We start from the raw sequence: 20,531 nt of genomic DNA on the forward strand, positions 1-20,531 counted from the left end.
CGTACAGATGCACCTACCTTGCCAACATGGCCGCTGGCCAGAGTACCACAACTCCCAGAGTGCATTGCAGCGGTGTTAGCGCAGCGCAACTGCTAGTGAAATCAGTTCTATTGAGTATGTGCAAAAAGAACTAAATGTTCTGACACTGTTATCTTTAGAGTTTGTTTAACATGTCTACTGTAATAGTGGCCTTAGCCGAATGAAAGGTCTCAGTGAGGTATTTTGGGACACTTTTGTATGTTAGGGAATGTTTTCTAAACCAGAGCTCGAGGCAGCGTAAAATGTTGAACATAATTTTTGCATCTTTCAGGACAAGCCATGGAGATTGGCAGCAGTGCATTAATGTTTCTAATGGACACATGGGAAGGCCACCTGACTCCTCCAGAAGTGGCATCCTTGGCTGACAAAGCATCACGAGGCCGGGATCCTGCCATGGTGCGGGCAGCTGCCCAGCTGGCTCTCTCCTGCCTACCACATGCACATGCTCTCAACCCCAACGAGATACAGCGAGCCCTACTCCAGTGCAAGGAACAGTCACCTGCTGTGCTTGAGCGTGCATGCTTGGCAGTGGAGTCGGCTGCCAAGGGAGGCGGCGTTTACCCCGAGGTTCTTTTCGACGTTGCTCGCAGATGGTGCGTTGGTCAGCTTTTTTTTTTCCCCAACTTTCAGTGGAAGTGTTAAGCAGAAGCTATTTTGTAATCCATTTGCCTAGTCTCTTCTAATACTCATTGCAATGATATCAGAAGGGCACTGCATCTCTTTTTTATAACAGTTCGTTCTAGCCACTGACAAATTAATGACTAATTCTTGCATGCAAGAATGTACTTATTATATGTAAGCCATCGTTGAGGTATCTGCTCCCATCACAGCCGAGTGTCTGTGTCCATGGTCAAGTTCTAATCATCCTTGATGATATGCATTTTTCGCATGCACTGAGAAACTGCACTCAAGCACATCAGAATTCATTTGATTGCTCTTCATGTAATTGGCGCGAAAAATAAGTCGTGCTATGCTGCTGATTCTTAGCTGAAGTCTCTGCATCAGCAGTTGTATCAAGTTCATCTCTGTAGTCATTATGGCAGGGCGGCAGTCCCACTACAGTTGAATCCCGCTATAACGAAATTCACGGTGCACGAAAAAAAATTCGTTCTCGCGGAACTTCGTTATCGCAAAAATTTGACGTGAAACGCAGAAAGAATTGCCCAAGCAGCAGCAAAGGCGTTTAATGCCAAAAATCTGTAAGCTTGGTTTGCTTACGCTTCACGGCGAGCAACGCCGTCACGCGATTTTCGCACTCGGTCAGCAAACCCATTGCAACATCGTCGTCTCGGACAGCAACGAAATTCCTGATGACATCAAAAGCGTCCATCACCTGTACGGCGGTTGCCGCAGCCGGCGCTTCCTGTACGTCGTCGTCTTCTTCATCGGAAGAGTCCTTATCATTCCGGGCAGCTTTTATGATCTGCTCATCACTCACATCTTCGTGAACAACAACACAAGCGTCAGCGCCGATGTATTCGTCGAGCTCAAGATTAGGCGGCACGGTTCCTATTTCTCCCAGCGTTTTCCAGGCGGCCGCGATCCCCGGAGCCGGTGACGCCTCTTCGTCGTCGTCTGTAACGCCTGGTGTTAGGCCAGCAGAGTGTACGGGTCGACCTTCGGCAAATCCGGCGTGCCTGAAACAGTTCACAATTACTGAGCGCCCCAGTGTGCTCCAGGCAGCAGACATAATCTGCAGTGCCACGTACAAGTCCACCTTCGTGTCTCGGCCGGTTTCAGTGTTAAAAAGCAGCCGCTGAATTAACCTCCTGCGGTAAGCGCGCTTCAGGCTAAGAATCACGCCCTGATCGAGAGGCTGTAAGACAGACGTGCAATTGGGAGGGAAAAACCTCAGCTCCGTGTTAGTGAACTTGACTTCGTCGGAGTGATGCGCTGAACAATTGTCCAAAAGCAAGCAAACTTTACGGCCCTGCTGCTTCATGTCGCGGTCGAATGCCATCATCCACTCGGTGAAAATAGCGCGGGTCATCCATGACTTGTTGTTCGCCTTGTACTGCACAGGTAGGCTACGAGTTCCCTTAAAACAGCGCGGCTTGGCACTTTTGCCTATGACTAACGGCGGACGCTTGTCCGAGCCATCCATGTTTGTGCAAAGCAGCACTGTGATGCGTTTTTTGCTGTGTTTGCCGCCGTGACAGCGCTGCCCCTTGAAGTCGAGCGTCCTAGCCGGCAACATCTCGTAGAATAGCCCGGTCTCGTCGGCGTTGTAAATGTCTGCAGGCGCGAAGTTGCTTAAAATTCCGGCCATGTTACTCGCCTTCCAAGCAGCTGCTCCGTCCACGTCTGCTGACATTGACTCGCCGCACAACACTTTTCCAACGATGTTATGGCGGGCCTTGAAACGGTTTAGCCAGCCAATGCTGGCTTTAAAATCATCAATGCCAAGTAGGCATGCATAGTTCAAGGCTTTCTGCTGGACGATGCTTCCGGACAGGGGGACGTTGCTGGCTCGTGCTTCCACAAACCACGCATGCACTGCTTTGTCCAACTCTTCATGGAGGGGCCGCGTCACCTTTTTGTGCTTCGAGGATGTGCCTGAAGCAAGTGCCATTCTCACGCTGTCCTTATTGCCTAGAATCGTTGACAGCGAACTTGCAGGAATTCCGAAGTCTTCAGCAATTGCCGCTTTCTTCCTTCCGCTTTCTGCTTGGGCGATTATTTGAGCTTTTTGCTCAAGGGAAAGAGTTTTGCGTTTTTTCACTTGCGTTGCCATCGTGTCCTGCGGATGAAAACTCGTCGTTGTCGAAGAGAAAGGCAGCGAGTGAACAACGCGACCACGACACAAAGCCAAAATGGCGGAACTGCAATCACGTGATTTCATGCTTAATGTGGCTTTGGATTTGACTTGGACTTCTCGCCAATAAAACTAGTTTCGGTTTCGATTTTGAACGCGAAAATTTCGTTGAAGCGGAAACGCTCTGCAAAAATGGTTCGTTGTGCAGAGAAATTTAGGCCATTAATTCTTATAGGATACTCGCGGGGAATAAAAAATTATTCGTTGTCGCGGAAATTTCGTTGTGGCGGTATTCGTTGTGGCGGGATTCAACTGTACACCCAATGCATGGAATAATGTCGGCCTGTCGTATGCACAGGACAGTGTTGTCTCGCTTGACACATTTGTTATTTTTTTCTTATGCCCGGACAGCAAGCACGAAGCCATCGTCATTCAGCTGCTTTGTTGCTGCATCAGCATTCACGCTCATATACTTTAAGAAGGATTCACCTTCATGCACGATGCCAGCCTCATGGAGTAGCCTTCATGACACTTCAGTTCTGTTTGATTTGGTGCATCTTAGGGTGCAGCTGCATGGTTTGTTCACTCGTCGGTGTCATAGTTGCTTTTGTTGGCAGCAGATGACTCATGTCGAAAACAGTTGGCGACGGCTCTGGCAGTCACTCATCCATGTCTCGTGCAGCACCTCACTTGCCATGTGCAGATCTATTTTCATGTTGTGGTTCAACTACTACATGTTCAGCACTAGCCAGTCCATCATCTGCTTTCAGTGTCCAACAAAGCCTTGCACCAGTTTTGTCAACCTTTTTGCATTTCTGCACCTGTAAAGAACTATAGACATCAAATTTTATTTGGGTGTTTTCTTCTTCAAATGGCATGTTAAAAATAGAATACATAGTTTACCATGTGTAATTTGCCTACAACTGCTAAATAATCCATAATTGAATTTCTTCCTTTATAAAAGCCTTTATGCTGTTTCGGTTTTATCATCTGAGTGATGGCTGTGATGTGTATTTGGTATTCAGATCATGTGAGGCATGAAAAAATTGCTATAGAATTGCTGATACATAATTTTAAGGGGGGAGGCTACCTTTGAATACAAACTTTATTGTTTCTTGAGATAATTGAATGAAATTTTCAGGGTAGACTCATGGCACAGCTATTTGAATAACTGCAAAGTTTCATGGAGCTGCACACATTGGTACTCAAGTTATAGAAGTATATCAGAATGGTTCACATGGGTTCCTTGTACCATGCCTGGTGAACTTGGAAAATATGTTGGCACTATGAAATTCATTATGAAGGTTCCTGAATAGGTACCACAGGGCAAGACAGAGCCCTTTTTTTTAATTTCCCTGCCGAAAGTTTTAGCAGTGCATTGAGGTTAATGCCACTAATTGGACTTGCATTAGCCTGATTTTGATCGTTTATTATAAATTCCAGACTCAATAATTTGAAAAAATGAGCTTGACTTGCCCTCGGAAATTTATTCAGGCACACAATAAAAAAAAACAGGTGGGAATCCGAATAGCGGTTCCAGAAATACTGCGGGAATAAGCAACCATACCATGAAAAAAATTCATTCTGAGAAAATGGCCCTTCAAGTTTAAAACAGCATTTTCAAGTCTAAAGTTTGTTTTTCACTGCAGCTTGTTGGGCCTCCACCTCCCTGATTCCCTCGGAAAGTGCATTTTCATGCGAACAGCGGACGACGCTGGCGACGCGTTATCGCTTGCGGTGACAGACGCGATGCGGGAGGCCGAGGTTGATATGGTCGGTACAGCAGGCACGCTTCAAACGCCGACTCCTTACGTTGACGCGAAAGATACGCAGTTGGAGGTGGCAGCGCAGTCGGTCTAGTAGTGGTGTAGCAGAAGCAGCACTAATAGAAGCGTCTCTGCGCCCGTTGGCAACGCCCTTCACTAACTTCGCGATTTTCGGACGGCATTGACAGAACGACGACATATGTAGTGTTTTGAACTTCTTAGCGTGCATCGTGGCCAACCGTGCAATAATCCACAAAGTGCACATAACCGTTCAAAACACGCCACCAGAATTCGTAACGAGCGATGATCACGGCGATCTCAAAATGGTGAAACGGGAAGTGATTCAGCGAGCGCACAAAGAACGCCAGCTCAGTAGGCAGCCGGAGCAGACGACGCACCGGGGAGGGGCCACCGCGTCAGCACGCGCAGCAGCCAATAGCAGTCGTGCGATCCCCCGCGTTCTCACGGAGCGCGCGCTTTGTCTAATCACAGCCCGAATTCGAGACGCGGGAAGCTCAACAATCCCTCTGAGGCCCCCAATCACAAGCGAGCCATGCTTCTGCTACACCGCGGACGCCGCCAGTGAAGGCAGTATGGAAAAGGGCAAGCATTCACAAACAAAACAAGACAAGATGGCGGCGCTCGGTTCAGCGGCAGAGAAATGGCGCGCGTGCGAAGTTTGGGTACTTTTGCCATTCGCTCGCGACTCTGGGGCTGCCGCGCCCAGTTGTATATTTAATTTAAAGCAGTTCCACGATGAATTAGGCGTTTATAATTATAGGAAAGGTAGTTTATAACATATACAGCCGAGATATGTACTTTTTGAAAAGCCGACTTTTTCGCGATTTTTCGACTTTCAAAGCCCGCGTCCCCCCTTAATATATTACATGACATATGTCTTAAATGTCAACAAATGCCTTACTAGCAGTTCTATTGCATGATCAGGCATGAAATCATTGTCTCTCATCCTCTGCCCACATTGACAGCACCATGTTGTCTGCACAACGAAGCTACTTGATTATCCCATTTCTCAGAACCAACTCTGACTTCCCCCTGTTAAAATTCTTAATTTTTTGGCTATGTCTTCTCTCAAGCACCAGTTCCTTAATAGGAAAGAGAAAGGTGTGGTTTAAAAAAAGGCCCGTCGTGTGAAAACATCGTTGGGTAGGCTGCATCTATTGAAGGATCGATCCAACAGTGGATGGCCAATCGCTTTTATTAGATTTTTGCTTATTCCGACAAATCAATCTACAGTGCAGATGAAATGGGACAGTTTTTCTAACTGCTGCCATCGAATGAAGACTCTTGAGGTCAAGACTGATAAATTTGTGGGAGGCAAAACCAGCAGAATCCAGATCTTGATGGTGACCTGCGCAAACATAGATGATTTGAACAAAAACTTGGCCATTGTCAAAGCAAAGAAACTGTGCAGCTTTGGCAAGATGCCCTCAATGCCAGTGACATAAGTGAGCAGCAAGGGGGCATGAATGATGCAAGACATCTTTGGCAAGTGGCTCACAAACAGCAGAGAGATTGTTTGAAATAGCAAGAGTGACTGATTTTGCTCGACAGCTACAGTGCACATCACATCAGTGCACAGTTGAGCAAAGCTGCAGCCCTTAGACTAGGGGTTATCACCAACTTAAAGGTCTACTACAAGTACCAAGTGACCAAACTTCTGATCAATGTTCACACTGCCGACAAAGGGGTACCGTATGTGATGCACCTAAGCATCGAGCACTGCTTCGACAAAGCCCCTAAAGCAGCTTAGCGGGTGCAGTATGTAGTTTGAGGAGAGTGTTCGATACGCAGGAAGAAGTAGACTTTTTTTTTTTAACACCAGTCGTTCATCCTTCCACCCATCAGTCGTCAAAGAAAGCATGCCATCATCCACGATCATGATGCGGGCTTTTAGCATTGTTCCCTTCAAAAGGCCTTTGCTACTACACACGTTCCAATGATTTTTTGGCATGTGCCCACCCTACCACCCCAATCGCTGTGTGATAAAGGGAAGGCACTGAGCAACTGGACCCAGCCGAGCACTGCCGACACTCCTGTCAAAGCTGCTGGCACTCTGCCATGTCCCCCCCCCCCCCCCCCCCCCCCCTCCTTTCACCACACCACTGGAGCTAACACGCACACCGTGAAGGAATCTTGGTGCCTTGCCAAGAAATACACTGGAATGCGATGGCGCCCAACACATTTGAGGGACACCCCGACACTAGCGTTTTTTGGCAAAAGTGGAAGGCAAGTTACAGGGCCGGCGTGGGTGATGCTCTTGCTCTTTGCTCACATGAAGAAAAATGATGGGTTCGCGTTCGTTTGCTGTCACCCATTTTGTATTTTGTGATTTTGTTAATGGAGAGATGACCTCAGAGGTAGTCAAGGACCGATTTTTCGGACCCTCTAGGAAACGCAAAAACGTCTGAAAAATCAGGCAGTCCGAAAAAACGAATGCATGAAAAAGACGTACCATTTTACGAATATTTCTGGGATTAGAGCAGTCAAGGACGAGGTATTGGGCTTCCGAAACACCAAAGCATGAAAAAGAGCCATTCAAAACAACTGCTGAGTGACCCATGCCTTTTTGTTGGCTTCGTACAACACTGGCAGCAATGCCCCTTTAAGAGGAGATGCTACTCGAAGACACTTTTTCTTTAATATTATACTTAGAGCTATGAAACTCTGGTTAATAATTCAGTTTTATATGTTGATTTCAAATCTGCAGTTAGTTTTATAGTAAGTTGCATAGTTTTTGTTCTGTTCAGTGACAGTGTGTAAAATACAGTAAAACCTCGATAATTCGAACTCGGTTAATTCGAAATTCCGGATAATTCGAAGGTTTTCTGCGGTCCCGTATTTTCCAATGTAAATTTGGCCGGATAATTCGAACAGGCGGCCTGCGCCAGCCCGGTTAATTCGAAAATTTGGACTGCTATGCGGCAAAGCCACATAGTAATGGTGATGATTTATAGGCGAAGCGCCCCAGCCGGAGCACTCTCTGCACAAAAATCAGTCCACAGTGCGCCTCGCGCACCGCCGAAACACGCGCCTACAGAGGAGAAGACGTGCTTCACTGCAACACGGCGGGCATACCGGTTTTTATCACGTGACCTCACCCCCACTCCATCCCTTGGTGTGCTTCGCCCGCTCTTCCCCCGTGCCTCCGACGCTGCAAGTATGCCACCACCGCCGCCGCGCCGGTCTCGCCTGCGCCATTTCTTTGTGTTGTACGCTGTGGTTAGGGGTCGGCTACTGTGCCGTTTTTTGGGGCGGGACTGTGCAGAAGTGCTAGCTTTGTGACCGTAGCAGTGCAGAAATGCCAAAGTACAAGACTTTAACGCTGCAGCAGAAGTTCTGCTTGATCCAGGAAGCAGGCAAGAGCGCTTGTTCGAAGACCGAGTTGGCCGCTTGTTCGAAGACGGAGGATGAGTCCAACACAGTCGGCTTCGCCGAGTATATCAACATTGAGAGCGAAGAGCAGACTGGCTACTCTGACTTGAAGAGTGAGATCACTGCTGGTACGAACATGCGCGATGACAGCGACGATAGCGACGACTACACCGACAAGCCTCCCCGAGCACCTGCTCTTGGTGAAGTTATCGGATCGCTGAACGTTATCCGCAGTTTTGTTGAGTGCCGCGGTGGAAGTTCAGAGATGTTTCGTCTATTTGACCAACTCGAGAGCATGACCTTAGGAGCCGCAAACTACCGGACGCGGCAAACCAGCATCTCTGATTACTTTCAGTAGTAATTCAAAATATGCCGAATAAAGGTAACACGTTCCTGCAACGAATTTTTTTGCGTAAGTCTTATTTCTTGGTGTGTTCGGTTAATTCGAAAACCCGCTTAATTCGAAGATTTCTCGCGGTCCCGATGACTTCGAATTACCGAGGTTGTACTGTATACACTTTTGCCCCCCCTCTTTTTCATACTCATCTTCCATAAACACCATTGATGGCTCATTTTGATCTACAGTTGAATCCCGCTATAACGAAATTCACGGTGCACGAAAAAAAATTCGTTCTCGCGGAACTTCGTTATCGCAAAAATTTGACGTGAAACGCAGAAAGAATTGCCCAAGCAGCAGCAAAGGCGTTTAATGCCAAAAATCTGTAAGCTTGGTTTGCTTACGCTTCACGGCGAGCAACGCCGTCACGCGATTTTCGCACTCGGTCAGCAAAACCCATTGCAACATCGTCGTCTCGGACAGCAACGAAATTCCTGATGACATCAAAAGCGTCCATCACCTGTACGGCGGTTGCCGCAGCCGGCGCTTCCTGTACGTCGTCGTCTTCTTCATCGGAAGAGTCCTTATCATTCCGGGCAGCTTTTATGATCTGCTCATCACTCACATCTTCGTGAACAACAACACAAGCGTCAGCGCCGGTGTATTCGTCGAGCTCGAGATTAGGCGGCACGGTTCCTATTTCTCCCAGCGTTTTCCAGGCGGCTGCGATCCCCGGAGCCGGTGACGCCTCTTCGTCGTCGTCTGTAACGCCTGGTGTTAGGCCAGCAGAGTGTACGGGTCGACCTTCGGCAAATCCGGCGTGCCTGAAACAGTTCACAATTACTGAGCGCCCCAGTGTGCTCCAGGCAGCAGACATAATCTGCAGTGCCACGTACAAGTCCACCTTCGTGTCTCGGCCGGTTTCAGTGTTAAAAAGCAGCCGCTGAATTAACCTCCCGCGGTAAGCGCGCTTCAGGCTAAGAATCACGCCCTGATCGAGAGGCTGTAAGACAGACGTGCAATTGGGAGGGAAAAACCTCAGCTCCGTGTTAGTGAGCTTGACTTCGTCGGAGTGATGCGCTGAACAATTGTCCAAAAGCAAGCAAACTTTACGGCCCTGCCGCTTCATGTCGCGGTCGAATGCCATCATCCACTCGGTGAAAATAGCGCGGGTCATCCATGACTTGTTGTTCGCCTTGTACTGCACAGGTAGGCTACGAGTTCCCTTAAAACAGCGCGGCTTGGCACTTTTGCCTATGACTAACGGCGGACGCTTGTCCGAGCCATCCATGTTTGTGCAAAGCAGCACTGTGATACGTTTTTTGCTGTGTTTGCCGCCGTGACAGCGCTGCCCCTTGAAGTCGAGCGTCCTAGCCGGCAACATCTCGTAGAATAGCCCGGTCTCGTCGGCGTTGTAAATGTCTGCAGGCGCGAAGTTGCTTAAAATTCCGGCCATGTTACTCGCCTTCCAAGCAGCTGCTCCGTCCACGTCTGCTGACATTGACTCGCCGCACAACACTTTTCCAACGATGTTATGGCGGGCCTTGAAACGGTTTAGCCAGCCAATGCTGGCTTTAAAATCATCAATGCCAAGTAGGCATGCATAGTTCAAGGCTTTCTGCTGGACGATGCTTCCGGACAGGGGGACGTTGCTGGCTCGTGCTTCCACAAACCACGCATGCACTGCTTTGTCCAGCTCTTCATGGAGGGGCCGCGTCACCTTTTTGTGCTTCGAGGATGTGCCTGAAGCAAGTGCCATTCTCACGCTGTCCTTATTGCCTAGAATCGTTGACAGCGAACTTGCAGGAATTCCGAAGTCTTCAATTGCCGCTTTCTTCCTTCCGCTTTCTGCTTGGGCGATTATTTGAGCTTTTTGCTTAAGGGAAAGAGTTTTGCGTTTTTTCACTTGCGTTGCCATCGTGTCCTGCGGATGAAAACTCGTCGTTGTCGAAGAGAAAGGCAGCGAGTGAACAACGCGACCACGACACAAAGCCAAAATGGCGGAACTGCAATCACGTGATTTCATGCTTAATGTGGCTTTGGATTTGACTTGGACTTCTCGCCAATAAAACTAGTTTCGGTTTCGATTTTGAACGCGAAAATTTCGTTGAAGCGGAAACGCTCTGCAAAAATGGTTCATTGTGCAGAGAAATTTAGGCCATTAATTCTTATAGGATACTCGCAGGGAATAAAAAATTATTCGTTGTCGCGGAAATTTCGTTGTGGCGGTATTCGTTGTGGCGGGATTCAACTGTATATAAACAGTAGAGTGCCAAAAGCTAATAATAAAGTACATATAAAGTATGCTAATGATGTGAAAAATTTGAACCTGGCAAGTCTACATATTCAAGACACCACCATGTGATGTTTAATTTTTTTCTTCTAAATATCTGATCAGTATTTATTCTTAAAGAGATAAGTGCACTCATCATACCTCAGAGAAAACGTGTGCAAAATTTCATTCAGATATGAGCATCAGAAGTACCAAAAACAAGGGCAAACTCAGAAAATTGCCCAAAATTGCATTTTGAGAAAAACGCATTTGAAGTTAAAACTGCATGTTTATTTAAAAAAGAGGGCTTCAATTCTTATTTCAAAAAAGAAGAAAATTGTCCATAAAGCAGCCACTGGCACTAGAAACTTCCTGCAGCATACCGTAAAAACCCGCGTATAGTACGAACCCGCGTATAGTACGAGGTGCAATATGAGGTAGCGAAAATGGAAAAAAAAAGTTTTCACCCGCAAATAATACGAGGGAAGAAGGCCTTTATTTTCACAGCATCTCGTTTTCACTCGTCGTCCGTTTCAGTGTCAGAAGACAGTGAAACGTCTGACAGTTTGTCGGACAGCTCTTCCCACAAGAACTCATCCTCTGTGCCGTCCAGTGCATTAGAAATTGCACACTTTTTAAATGCCCGAACGATGAGCTCCTCAGGGATGGTAGCCCATGCGTCCGCGATCCACTTGCAGAGGACTGCTGGAGAAGCCCTCTTCAGTCGCCCCGATGGAGTCACTTCGGGGTCTCCCGACCTCATCCACTCAGCGTAGCAGCGTTTCACGGCGTCTTTAAAAGGCTTGTTTATGCATACGTCGAGCGGTTGCAATTGCGATGTCATCCCATCCCTCCTGGGATGACGACGAGCTCGGTGCGAGATTCGCGTAGCAGTCTCTTGACAGAGTCTGCTAGGTGGCAGCGGAAGGCGTCCAACACAAGGATTGACGGTAAACCGAGCAGTGCTCCAGGCCGCCGACACCATACGGACTTTATCCAATCCAGGACTAAAGTCTCGTCCATCCAACCTTTGTCCTGGCATCGGATGACAACATTCTTGGGAATCTGCTCACCTTTTGGCAAAGTTTTCCGCTTGAACACTACGTATGGTGGTAGCTTGCGGCCATCCGCAGTGCACGCCAACATTACGGTCACCCGTGTTTTTTCGTTTCCGCTCGTACGAACACAAACTTGCCTGCTGCCTTTTTCATGCACTGTGAGTGCAGAGGGCATGTCTAGGTACACCGGAGTCTGATCGGCGTTGCCGATCTGGCCCAGCGGAAAGTTCACATTTTTTCGCAGCGATATAACGTGCCGCTGAAACGCCACAAGCTGCTCCTCATAGCTTGCGGGTAGCTTCTGGGATATTGACGTCCTTCGACGCAACGAAAACCCAGCGCGGTGCATATACCGAGACACCCAGTGCCTACTGGCTTTGAAATCGCTCCGTGGGATGTTTTTTTCCGCTGCGATCTCTCTTGCCTTTGCTTGGAGCAACTCGATGTTCACAGGCAGATGTCGTCCACGCTGTTCCTGTACGAAGGAGGTCAGGCCTTGCTCAATCTCCGGATATGCTCCGTTTTTTGGCCCCCGGAAACTTCGTCTTAGGCCAGAGCACGCAAAGAGGGCCTCTTTCTGTTTTCTCCATCCACGAATGCTGCCCTCGGTGACGCCGAACTGTCGCCCTGCCGCAGAATTTCCGATGGTCTCAGCTGCTACTATCACTTTTCTTTTGAAAGCAGCTGAATATTGCTTCCGTGGACCCGACATTGTCACTGACATGCGCGCTTCACCTAGTAGCCTAGTCGATGTCCAAAACGGCGACAATGGCGACGCAACGAGTGTTCTAGAACACTGTAAACAGAGAAAGAAAGGTAGCTGACGCCACCACTAGACGGCGCATCCTTCGTTGCGAACCTTGATGATGATATTTCCGGGCTGTAACGAAACAAGAACTACGAACTTCGGGCTGAAAATTTTGGGACCCGAATATAGTACGAGGCGGAAATTTTACATCCTAAAATTTTGAAAAAAACCTCGTACTATACGCGGGTTTTTACGGTATGTCTCTTCCTCACGACCCTTGCGAGTGGACTCCGACACGTGCTTTTTTTCTTCAGTGTGCTGCGGTTTGCGCTCGTTTCCGCAGTCAGCTTCAAGGACATTTGTTTCGGCATTGTTATTTCTCTGGATGTGCCAAGCTATGATGCATCGGCTTGTGGAGTCCAATAATTGAGGAAAATCGCACTAGCTGCTCATATCCAATTATTATAAAACAGTCGCCACAGCAGCTTTGACGTTGACGGCGAAGCTTTCATCCAAGCTCCAGCTGCCAATCTCTGCTCGCATCCCTGCTCACGTCCCTGCACGCCGCAACTCACTGCAATCAGTATGTTGAGGAAAGGACACATTGCGGGCAGGCAGATTTCTCAGAGTAGTTCAAAGAACGAAGAGAGTCTACGCTTTGCGGCCGGTTCCCGGACACTGGAAGACCTGAACGCTGGCTTGGGCAAATCGCGCTGCCCACAAGAGCGTTCAGTGCTGTAAAGTCAGTAACGACAGATGACTCCTCACCGCAGGCTATGTTCTCACCTTAGAAATGCCCAATCTTTTTTTCCGAGGCACTCATACAATCTAACGCTGCTTCAAATTCCCTCGAGGCATCTGAAATGCTGGAGGGATCGGCGTCGGTTCCATTAGGCCTAACTGCTACAGGTCGAGTTGTCACAGGACGAGCCTCCGCTTTCGATTTTCACCAACGTCCTCTATATTTGTGAACAGAACTGTATTTCACTCCTCAATGACTGCGCTGGTTCGATTGTGCTTCATCCACGATGAAGATAAAGTTTCCGAACGATCGTCACTCGGAAACACACCTCGGCGTAGCATGGAGCCAGCAAGTGGGCTTTGCCACATGCGTGCGCATGGCGGCCAATGGCGATGCCCAATTCATACCACGTGATTTAAAAACCAGTCGCAGAGCTCGAAAAACGCGACGAAAGCATGCTCTTTTTTTATTATCTCTTGCGCTGTGGTGATTGGGACAATGTGGCTTGGCTGATCTCCTCACGCGATCCGCAGCGGCAAGGAACCGCACTGTGCCGGCCGCGGGACGCTCGAAAATAGCGTAGTTTCGGTCATTCAACAGCCACTGTGTGCTCTTTAAACTCAATTTCAGTCCATCTCCTGATTAAATTCAGCTCTGATTTTTATTTTCATGAAAGTAGGCACTAAACTTGACAAAGCAAGTAAAAACAAAAAAATCACTCATTTTCGAATAAACCCGTATCTCCCCTTAAAGCACCACGGGTTCTTCGACTTCCCGATTACAAGCAAGGGAAGCTTCTCGCTGCCAGACATGTTGCTGCCGACGAGAACGGTCAGCCGCTCTTTACTGTGCTTGCCACCGTGGCATGGGTCACCAGCAAAAGCAAGCGTTCTTTCCGGCAACATCTTATAAAATAAGCCAGTTTTGTCGCAGTTGAGAACATTGTCAGCCAGCAGAGAACTGCTGCAACAAAGACTGCAGTTTTCCGTTACGTTGCTGCTCAATAACTGCATTGTCAACGGCGCCGCTCTCACCGCACACCTTGAACTTCAGGTCATTCTGATGTTTAAAGTTTCTCAGCCACCCATCAATAAACTTAAAATCGTCAATGCCCATTTGAAGCACGAGAATTTCCGCTTTTTCTTTCAAGACTCCGCCCGAGACTGGCAACCGCTTTGCAGTCATTGAATTAAGCCACACGATGAGGGCTTCCTCAAGGTTTGGGTGAACACCTTGGCTTGCATTCTTTTTTTTTTTTTTTGGCACCAGATGGTTTTTCAACCGCTTCCAGGATCTTGCCCTTATTCTTGAAAAAATCCGAGACTGTTTGCTTTGAAATGCCGAACTCCTTACCCACGTCAGCCTGCGATCGGCCACTCATTGTTTAATAATGGTGGCTTTCTTCTCCATCGTTAACCGACGGTACTGTTTTCCACGCTTCGATGCCATCGACGAGGACGGAGTGGGGGCCATCGCGGGCAAGCAAAATCCTCTTGTTGTGAAATGTCGAAGCACCTAGGCCTAACATCGCAGAGCACACTTAGCACAATACGTAGCACGTAGCAAAACCATGCACCAGCGTAGCAAAAAAACACCATGTGGTCTGCGATGAGTCTTCGCAATGAATAGGCGAAATGATCGCGGCGGCGGCGGCACTTCCGGAAACTCCGGAAGAGGCGCTGGTAAACATAGCCAGCGTGGCTAGACCAAATCGGTGTGTGACGGCTAGGTACGGCTGTATGTCTAGTTGTTCAAAGCTGTGACATAGTACGCAGACTGGGAGATAGCCAAAATGGTGGCTTTGTATGATACAGATGCAGTTTCAGACCTTCCGTCTCGTCAGAAAGTCCGAAAAATTGTATGGCGGGGGGTTCGAGCTTCCGAAATTTCAGATGCCCTTATACATTGATTCTGTGGGGCTTGTGGCGGTGCCACGAAGGCGTCCGGAAAATTGGGCATGTCCGAAAATTCGGTTGGTGACTGTATATTCAGAAAACTGTTGTGAAAACTTTTGTTTGCATGCATTATTATGAGCCATACTCTTAACAACACCCTCATTACTTGGCAACAGCAATGCCGCATCTTGCTTATGTGAAAGATTAGTTTTAGTCTGTGCCACTTGCTGCTCTTTCTACGCCTCTGCACCAGAGGCTGCTGGTGGTAACTCAGCCATTGAAAACCCTTGTTGATGAAGGGCTGCTATGAAAAAATCAATTTTACAGAGTATGTTTTCTGAAATTAGCAATGTCTTGTGTTGCAGGACCCCGTGCATTGTAACCAAATGCAGCCCCAATACATATGCGCTTACTTTCCCTGCTTCATAGTATTGTTTATTCTGAAAGTTCAGTTTTTGGATCAGTGGGCTTTGGTTTGCTTCACAGTTGTCATTATAGGGGCCTGCACTCTACAGCTGTGCTTTCATGTCTGCATTCAGGTTTGAGCTGTATGAAGAAACCACTCAAGGTTCGGGAGATGCTCCTGCCTCTGGAGGGGAAGCAGCGCCTCGTGGAAGCTCTCCCCCCAACTTGGCAGCGCAGTCTTTGGAAGGCAACGGGCTGCCTGATGTGGCAGCACCATTTGTCATGGAAGGCCTAGGCACCACCCCTGCTCCTCAACTGCCCATGGTCCCACCACTGCAGTACACATTGCCATACCGGACACCTCACTACCCCTACCTTAGTGGCCTGCCAACCTTCCATCACTCACATTTGCTGGTGACTCAGCACCCCGCCTACCTCCAGGGTCCGCCCACCTACCACTATCCTCCACTTCCCAGTCATGCTCAGTTTTATGCGGCTGCCAGCCGACATGGTGCACCTCCCCAGGCTCCACCCCCGGCCTACACCCATCAGATGATTGGCGTGCATGTGACGCCGATGGCACGGGCAGTTTTGCCAATGGCCCCACCACCTCCTGCACCGCCACCACCACCGGCCGCTGCTCAAGTTGGACAGACACACCAGGTAAGGCCTCTTTTTCAAGCTAGTTATCAGGACTTATGTCTTGGCATCAACTACTAAGTAGTGTTTGGCTGGGCAGTATGTGGAGGAAAAAAAGTTCCTTCGGTTCTTGGGGTCAACATTGAACTGCAACATAATTTAGTGGTGTACATTAGGGTTGTACATGGAGTTCTTAGTGAGTTGTAAAGAAACGTTTGTGCAGTAGTAAAACTATTTCTTAGGGCATTTGAAAGGGCAGTCCCCTGAATTTGACTTTTTTCTTTTTTGCATCATTCGAAAGGTTTTGCCCAAGTTGATAAATTCTTAGCTGTGGCACAAAAGACACAGCAGAACATTTTAAAACCTAAACCTGATTTTTCATGTGGTAGTCTGTTTTCTCAATTGTATACAACATCTGCAAACCCCGATATCGGGGGTATGTGATATAAAGTGAGCATACTCTGTCCAACTCTGTGGACATGGCAGCTGCCACGCTACATAGGTGATGTCAGGGGTAGTGTCGAGCGTGACGTTAACCAAGATAAAGACTACCAGTGAAAATTCCACTGGTTATACCTGTCGCAGGTATCGGCAATCATTTTTGCTGGTTGCAGTGCTGCTAATGGCAACGCCACTGGAAGTCTAGCTGGAGTGTTGATTGTGTGATTTTCTTTTTGAAAGCATTTTAAAACTGGAACCCAGGCATCTACCATGTTAGCCATAACGAGAGGTTGCAGTTGGGCGCTACCATCCGCTCGGACCTGACTTTCTCGGCCAATTTTAAATAGATATTCCTACCTAAACCGATGTTTCTGCTGTGTTTTATCGCACAGCTTTCACTCCATCATGAATATAACCAGGGTGAAACACCTATAATCTTTTTAAACTTTTATCTGCCAGTAAACGGCCCTTTTGAAAAAATACTGTCACAAAATGACAGAACCAGCACGTAATGCCAGTTTTTCCCAGCAATAAGAGTGCAAGAAGTTGTAGAGTCGGGACCCCAAATTGCATTTTGCAGCTTATGTATTGTTTTTCACTGTACAACCATTTTTTTTTTATTAATTAGGGTTTATAATATGAACACTTGCTAAATGTGCTCAGCTTGCATAAGCACTACAAGAGCGCATTTTTCCACTTGTATTTTTCTTCTAGCTGAATCAAACTCAGCTAAACTACCTCCTCTCCTCATATCGTGTGGGACTACTTGCCATGGAGACGCTGGCTCGCAGAGTGCATGATGACAGGCCTCAAGCCAAGTATGCACGTAACCCGCCTTATGGAGAAGATGTCAAATGGCTTCTAGGAGTGGCCAAGAAACTAGGTAAACTGTTCTCTTTGCTGTCCGTGCTGTATAGTGGTAAGCAATGCGTGTTATTTTCATTTGACCGCATGGTTGTTTGCGAAAACATGCTGTCAGGATTTAAGTGCCTGCCTTGTATAAGAAGCATTGCTTTAGTGCTGGAAGTTATTTCACTTAAGTTTCCATTTCTTGCATTTGGTTATTTAGATTCGTGGCCAGTAGTTATACTTGTATAAATAATAGTTCTGAAATTCTCAAATGGCATAACACAGGAATTTATGTCTGAATGTGCTTTAAATTTTGTTACAGCACTGTTTTTCTCCTCGAGTTTGTTTTGGTGTCAATGCACTAAGACGTACAGAGCAGTACATATGAAAAAAGCCTGTCACAAAGCAGTGAGCTGAAGTGTTACTGTCATGATACAGTGACACTTTACCGCAACTGCTGTAGGCACCTGACCTGTAGCAGTTAGCAGTTCTTGGATTCACAGCAGACAGCAGAGCAGCTATAGCGTGCAGTAACTGCAGTAACTCAAGCGTGCAGTAACTGCCACTTAAAATTACTCCGTCACAACAAATACTTGAGGCTTTCCTTGTTACCTAGACAAAAAGCTAACCGCCAGACAAAATATAAGCTCCAGAATTTTGTGCCTCTTGCTTGTTTGGTATTGTCAATCATTAAAGGGACAGAACACTTGAATTTAGGTCTCGCTTTTTTTTCGCCGCAGTGGGAAGATTGATCTCTAAAATGTTCGATTCCATAACGGTTTTGTTAGAAACGCTGTAGAAAAGTTTTACCAGGAATTTTTCTACCAATGCGTGCGCCCGTTTTTATGTAGTCCGATGCTGGAAACCATGAGCAGCGACCGCGATGACAACTGGTAGTCGACGAAAAAGTATGTACCGAAAGAAATATAAATTTCACTCGCTAGGCATTATTTCAACATTTTTTGCGAAGAGTAACGTCCTTTTCAGTTTCACACTCAATGCTGTTACGACACAATAATGCACACCCTCGTCGACGAAAGTTTTAGTGGGCACTGTCATTGCTTCATTCACGCAATTGTAAACACTGTGGCGCCATCTAGTGGCAAAACCTGGAAGCATACCTCTCGCAGCGCAAAAGCAGGGGTAGTTTTTATTTAAGGACGCACTGGAGAGAGCGCAAAATATAATAAATTATGGCAAGCACTCCTAGAATAAAAAAGAACAATGTGCAGCTACGAAGATCAGCGATATTTTGCTAACATGTAGTCACGTGGGGGGCTACACTGAAAGTACTAGGGTTTCTCCGCTAGATAGCACCTCTGTTGTTTTTATGCGATTTTCAATAGCAAATTAAAATTGTAAAGCCTCTTTTCTTTGATATTGTAGTGCTCGTTCTGTACTATACGAGGCAAGCTCTTTTCATCTCCACCATAATCTCATGACATATTTTGGCCAGTGTTCTGTCCCTTCAAAAAAACTGGTTTCGTTAGCTGTTGTGATGGCTCGGTGCAGGAATACAGGGCGTAGCCCATTGTTAACTTTTTTTTTCCAAGGTCATCTGACTATAGACCTTTTGCGAAAATTTCTGCCATCTATCAGACCTTCAGCAAACCGCGCTACGCGACACCATGTCGAAGTGTTTAGTGTGTTAACTGCACTGCTACGGCTACTGCCATTGCGCTAGCTGCGCCTCTTTTTCGCTGTTGCTTTTCTGTGCTATTTGCTCGCATTCAGAGCAAAAAATGGTAGAATAATAGACTATTGACTTTTCATGCTTTTCATGTTTTCGCGCTGAAACGTCTGTTGATGTCCTACAGCCATGCACGGAATATCTCCGACGTCATCCAAGCTTTACGTTTTGCTCAGTACTCCACAGGCAGGTGCTCAACGTTCTAAAAACATCTATGCTTCCGTGCCTTCCCGATGATCAGATGTGGTAGGAGCTCCGTGCCAATCATATTTGCTGCCAGCAACACAGTCACTCGGTCCTTGCTTCTTTTTCCACCGCTGCACGCATCCCCTTTGAACGTAATCGTCTTATCTAGGAGTGCTTTGAAGAAGGGCGCAGTTTCGTCTGCGTTAAAAACATCGCTCGGGTCGTAGGCTGCCACGTGTTCTTTAAGCTGGGCGTTCTGTCAGTCTTTAACCGTGTTCTCGTACACTTCACCCCTTTCGCCGCACACGGCCTTAAGAACAAGGCCATGTCTGTCATCAAAACGTGCAAACCAGACCTCTGAGACCTTGAAGGAATCAATATTCATTCGAAGGACATAGGTCTCGGCTTGTGCACAGATCAATGGTCCACTTAACGGGAGCTTTGCATCACGTGCAGTAGCGATCCACCACAACAACGAGTCCTCCAGGGATGAGTGGGCTGCGGTTCGCAAACGCTTCCAACTTCAATGGAATTTCTCACTTTCAAAAGCTTCCACTATCTGTGCTTCATTTTTTACGTATGTTGACAGCGTGCTTCTTTTTGACGTCGAATGGACGCATCACCTGTTCTCTAGAAGTGCCGTCCTTCAGCGCTTCAAGGATCTCCACTTTCGTCGCTAGATGCTGGCACTGCCATCGCGACAGAAAGCAGTAGCATTAGGGTCCTCTGGTACTGCACATTTCACACAAAGAACCTCACAGAAAATGCAAAAGATGGCCACTCCAAAGCTTCCAGTGCTCTCATCACCCGAGAAAAGAAATTACAGTAGCGAGCGCCGCCTTTTGTACGTTAGCGGAATGTAATTACGGATGGATAGATGGCTATAGCGATGCGCGCTTGATGTTTATTTTCAGTACACTCTGCAGCGCCGTAGCATTATATATAGTTTAGAGCAGCACCGCCTTCCGTAAGTTTCTGAAATAGCGTTTTGGTCCTTAGGAAATGATCGCTGTAGCAATGCGTGTCACGAAAACTCGCTTCAGTGGCAGCGTCGGCCGGTCTCCAGTCCAAATTAACCGGTGTGCACGCAATTTAGCGCTGAAATAACGAGAGTTTGCTGCCGTAGACATGTGTGCATTTTTGAAGAGAGGGAGTGAGCTTGCGTAGTCACATTGCAGAGGTTTGCCCTATACCCAGATGCAATTTCAAGCTCCTCATGGACACGTATTCAAGCAATGTTTTGTGGAATGTGGGATTTTTGCAGCAAAGTCTTTCTCCTCTCCATGCTGCATTTTTTTTTTCTTTTTCTTTCTTTA

At 47.4% G+C, this 20,531-nt stretch overlaps 1 protein-coding gene across 5 annotated transcripts in view; it reads left to right on the top strand.

The window, feature by feature from the left end:
* Window positions 1-20,531, top strand: part of Dora (zinc finger SWIM domain-containing dorado) — a 130,539-nt gene that overhangs the window by 95,049 nt on the left and 14,959 nt on the right. For all 5 annotated transcript variants that reach the window (XM_084588407.1, XM_084588409.1, XM_084588408.1 and 2 more), the window contains exons 22-24: window positions 311-632; window positions 15,545-16,073; window positions 17,205-17,373. In XM_084588407.1, the coding sequence (XP_084444533.1) occupies window positions 311-632; window positions 15,545-16,073; window positions 17,205-17,373 (1,020 nt within the window). The remainder of the gene's footprint in view (window positions 1-310; window positions 633-15,544; window positions 16,074-17,204; window positions 17,374-20,531) is intronic.

This window comes from Amblyomma maculatum, chromosome 1 (genome assembly GCF_055883805.1).
Source record: "Amblyomma maculatum isolate TAMU_Amacu chromosome 1, ASM5588380v1, whole genome shotgun sequence".
In the NCBI taxonomy this organism is placed as follows: domain Eukaryota; kingdom Metazoa; phylum Arthropoda; class Arachnida; order Ixodida; family Ixodidae; genus Amblyomma; species Amblyomma maculatum.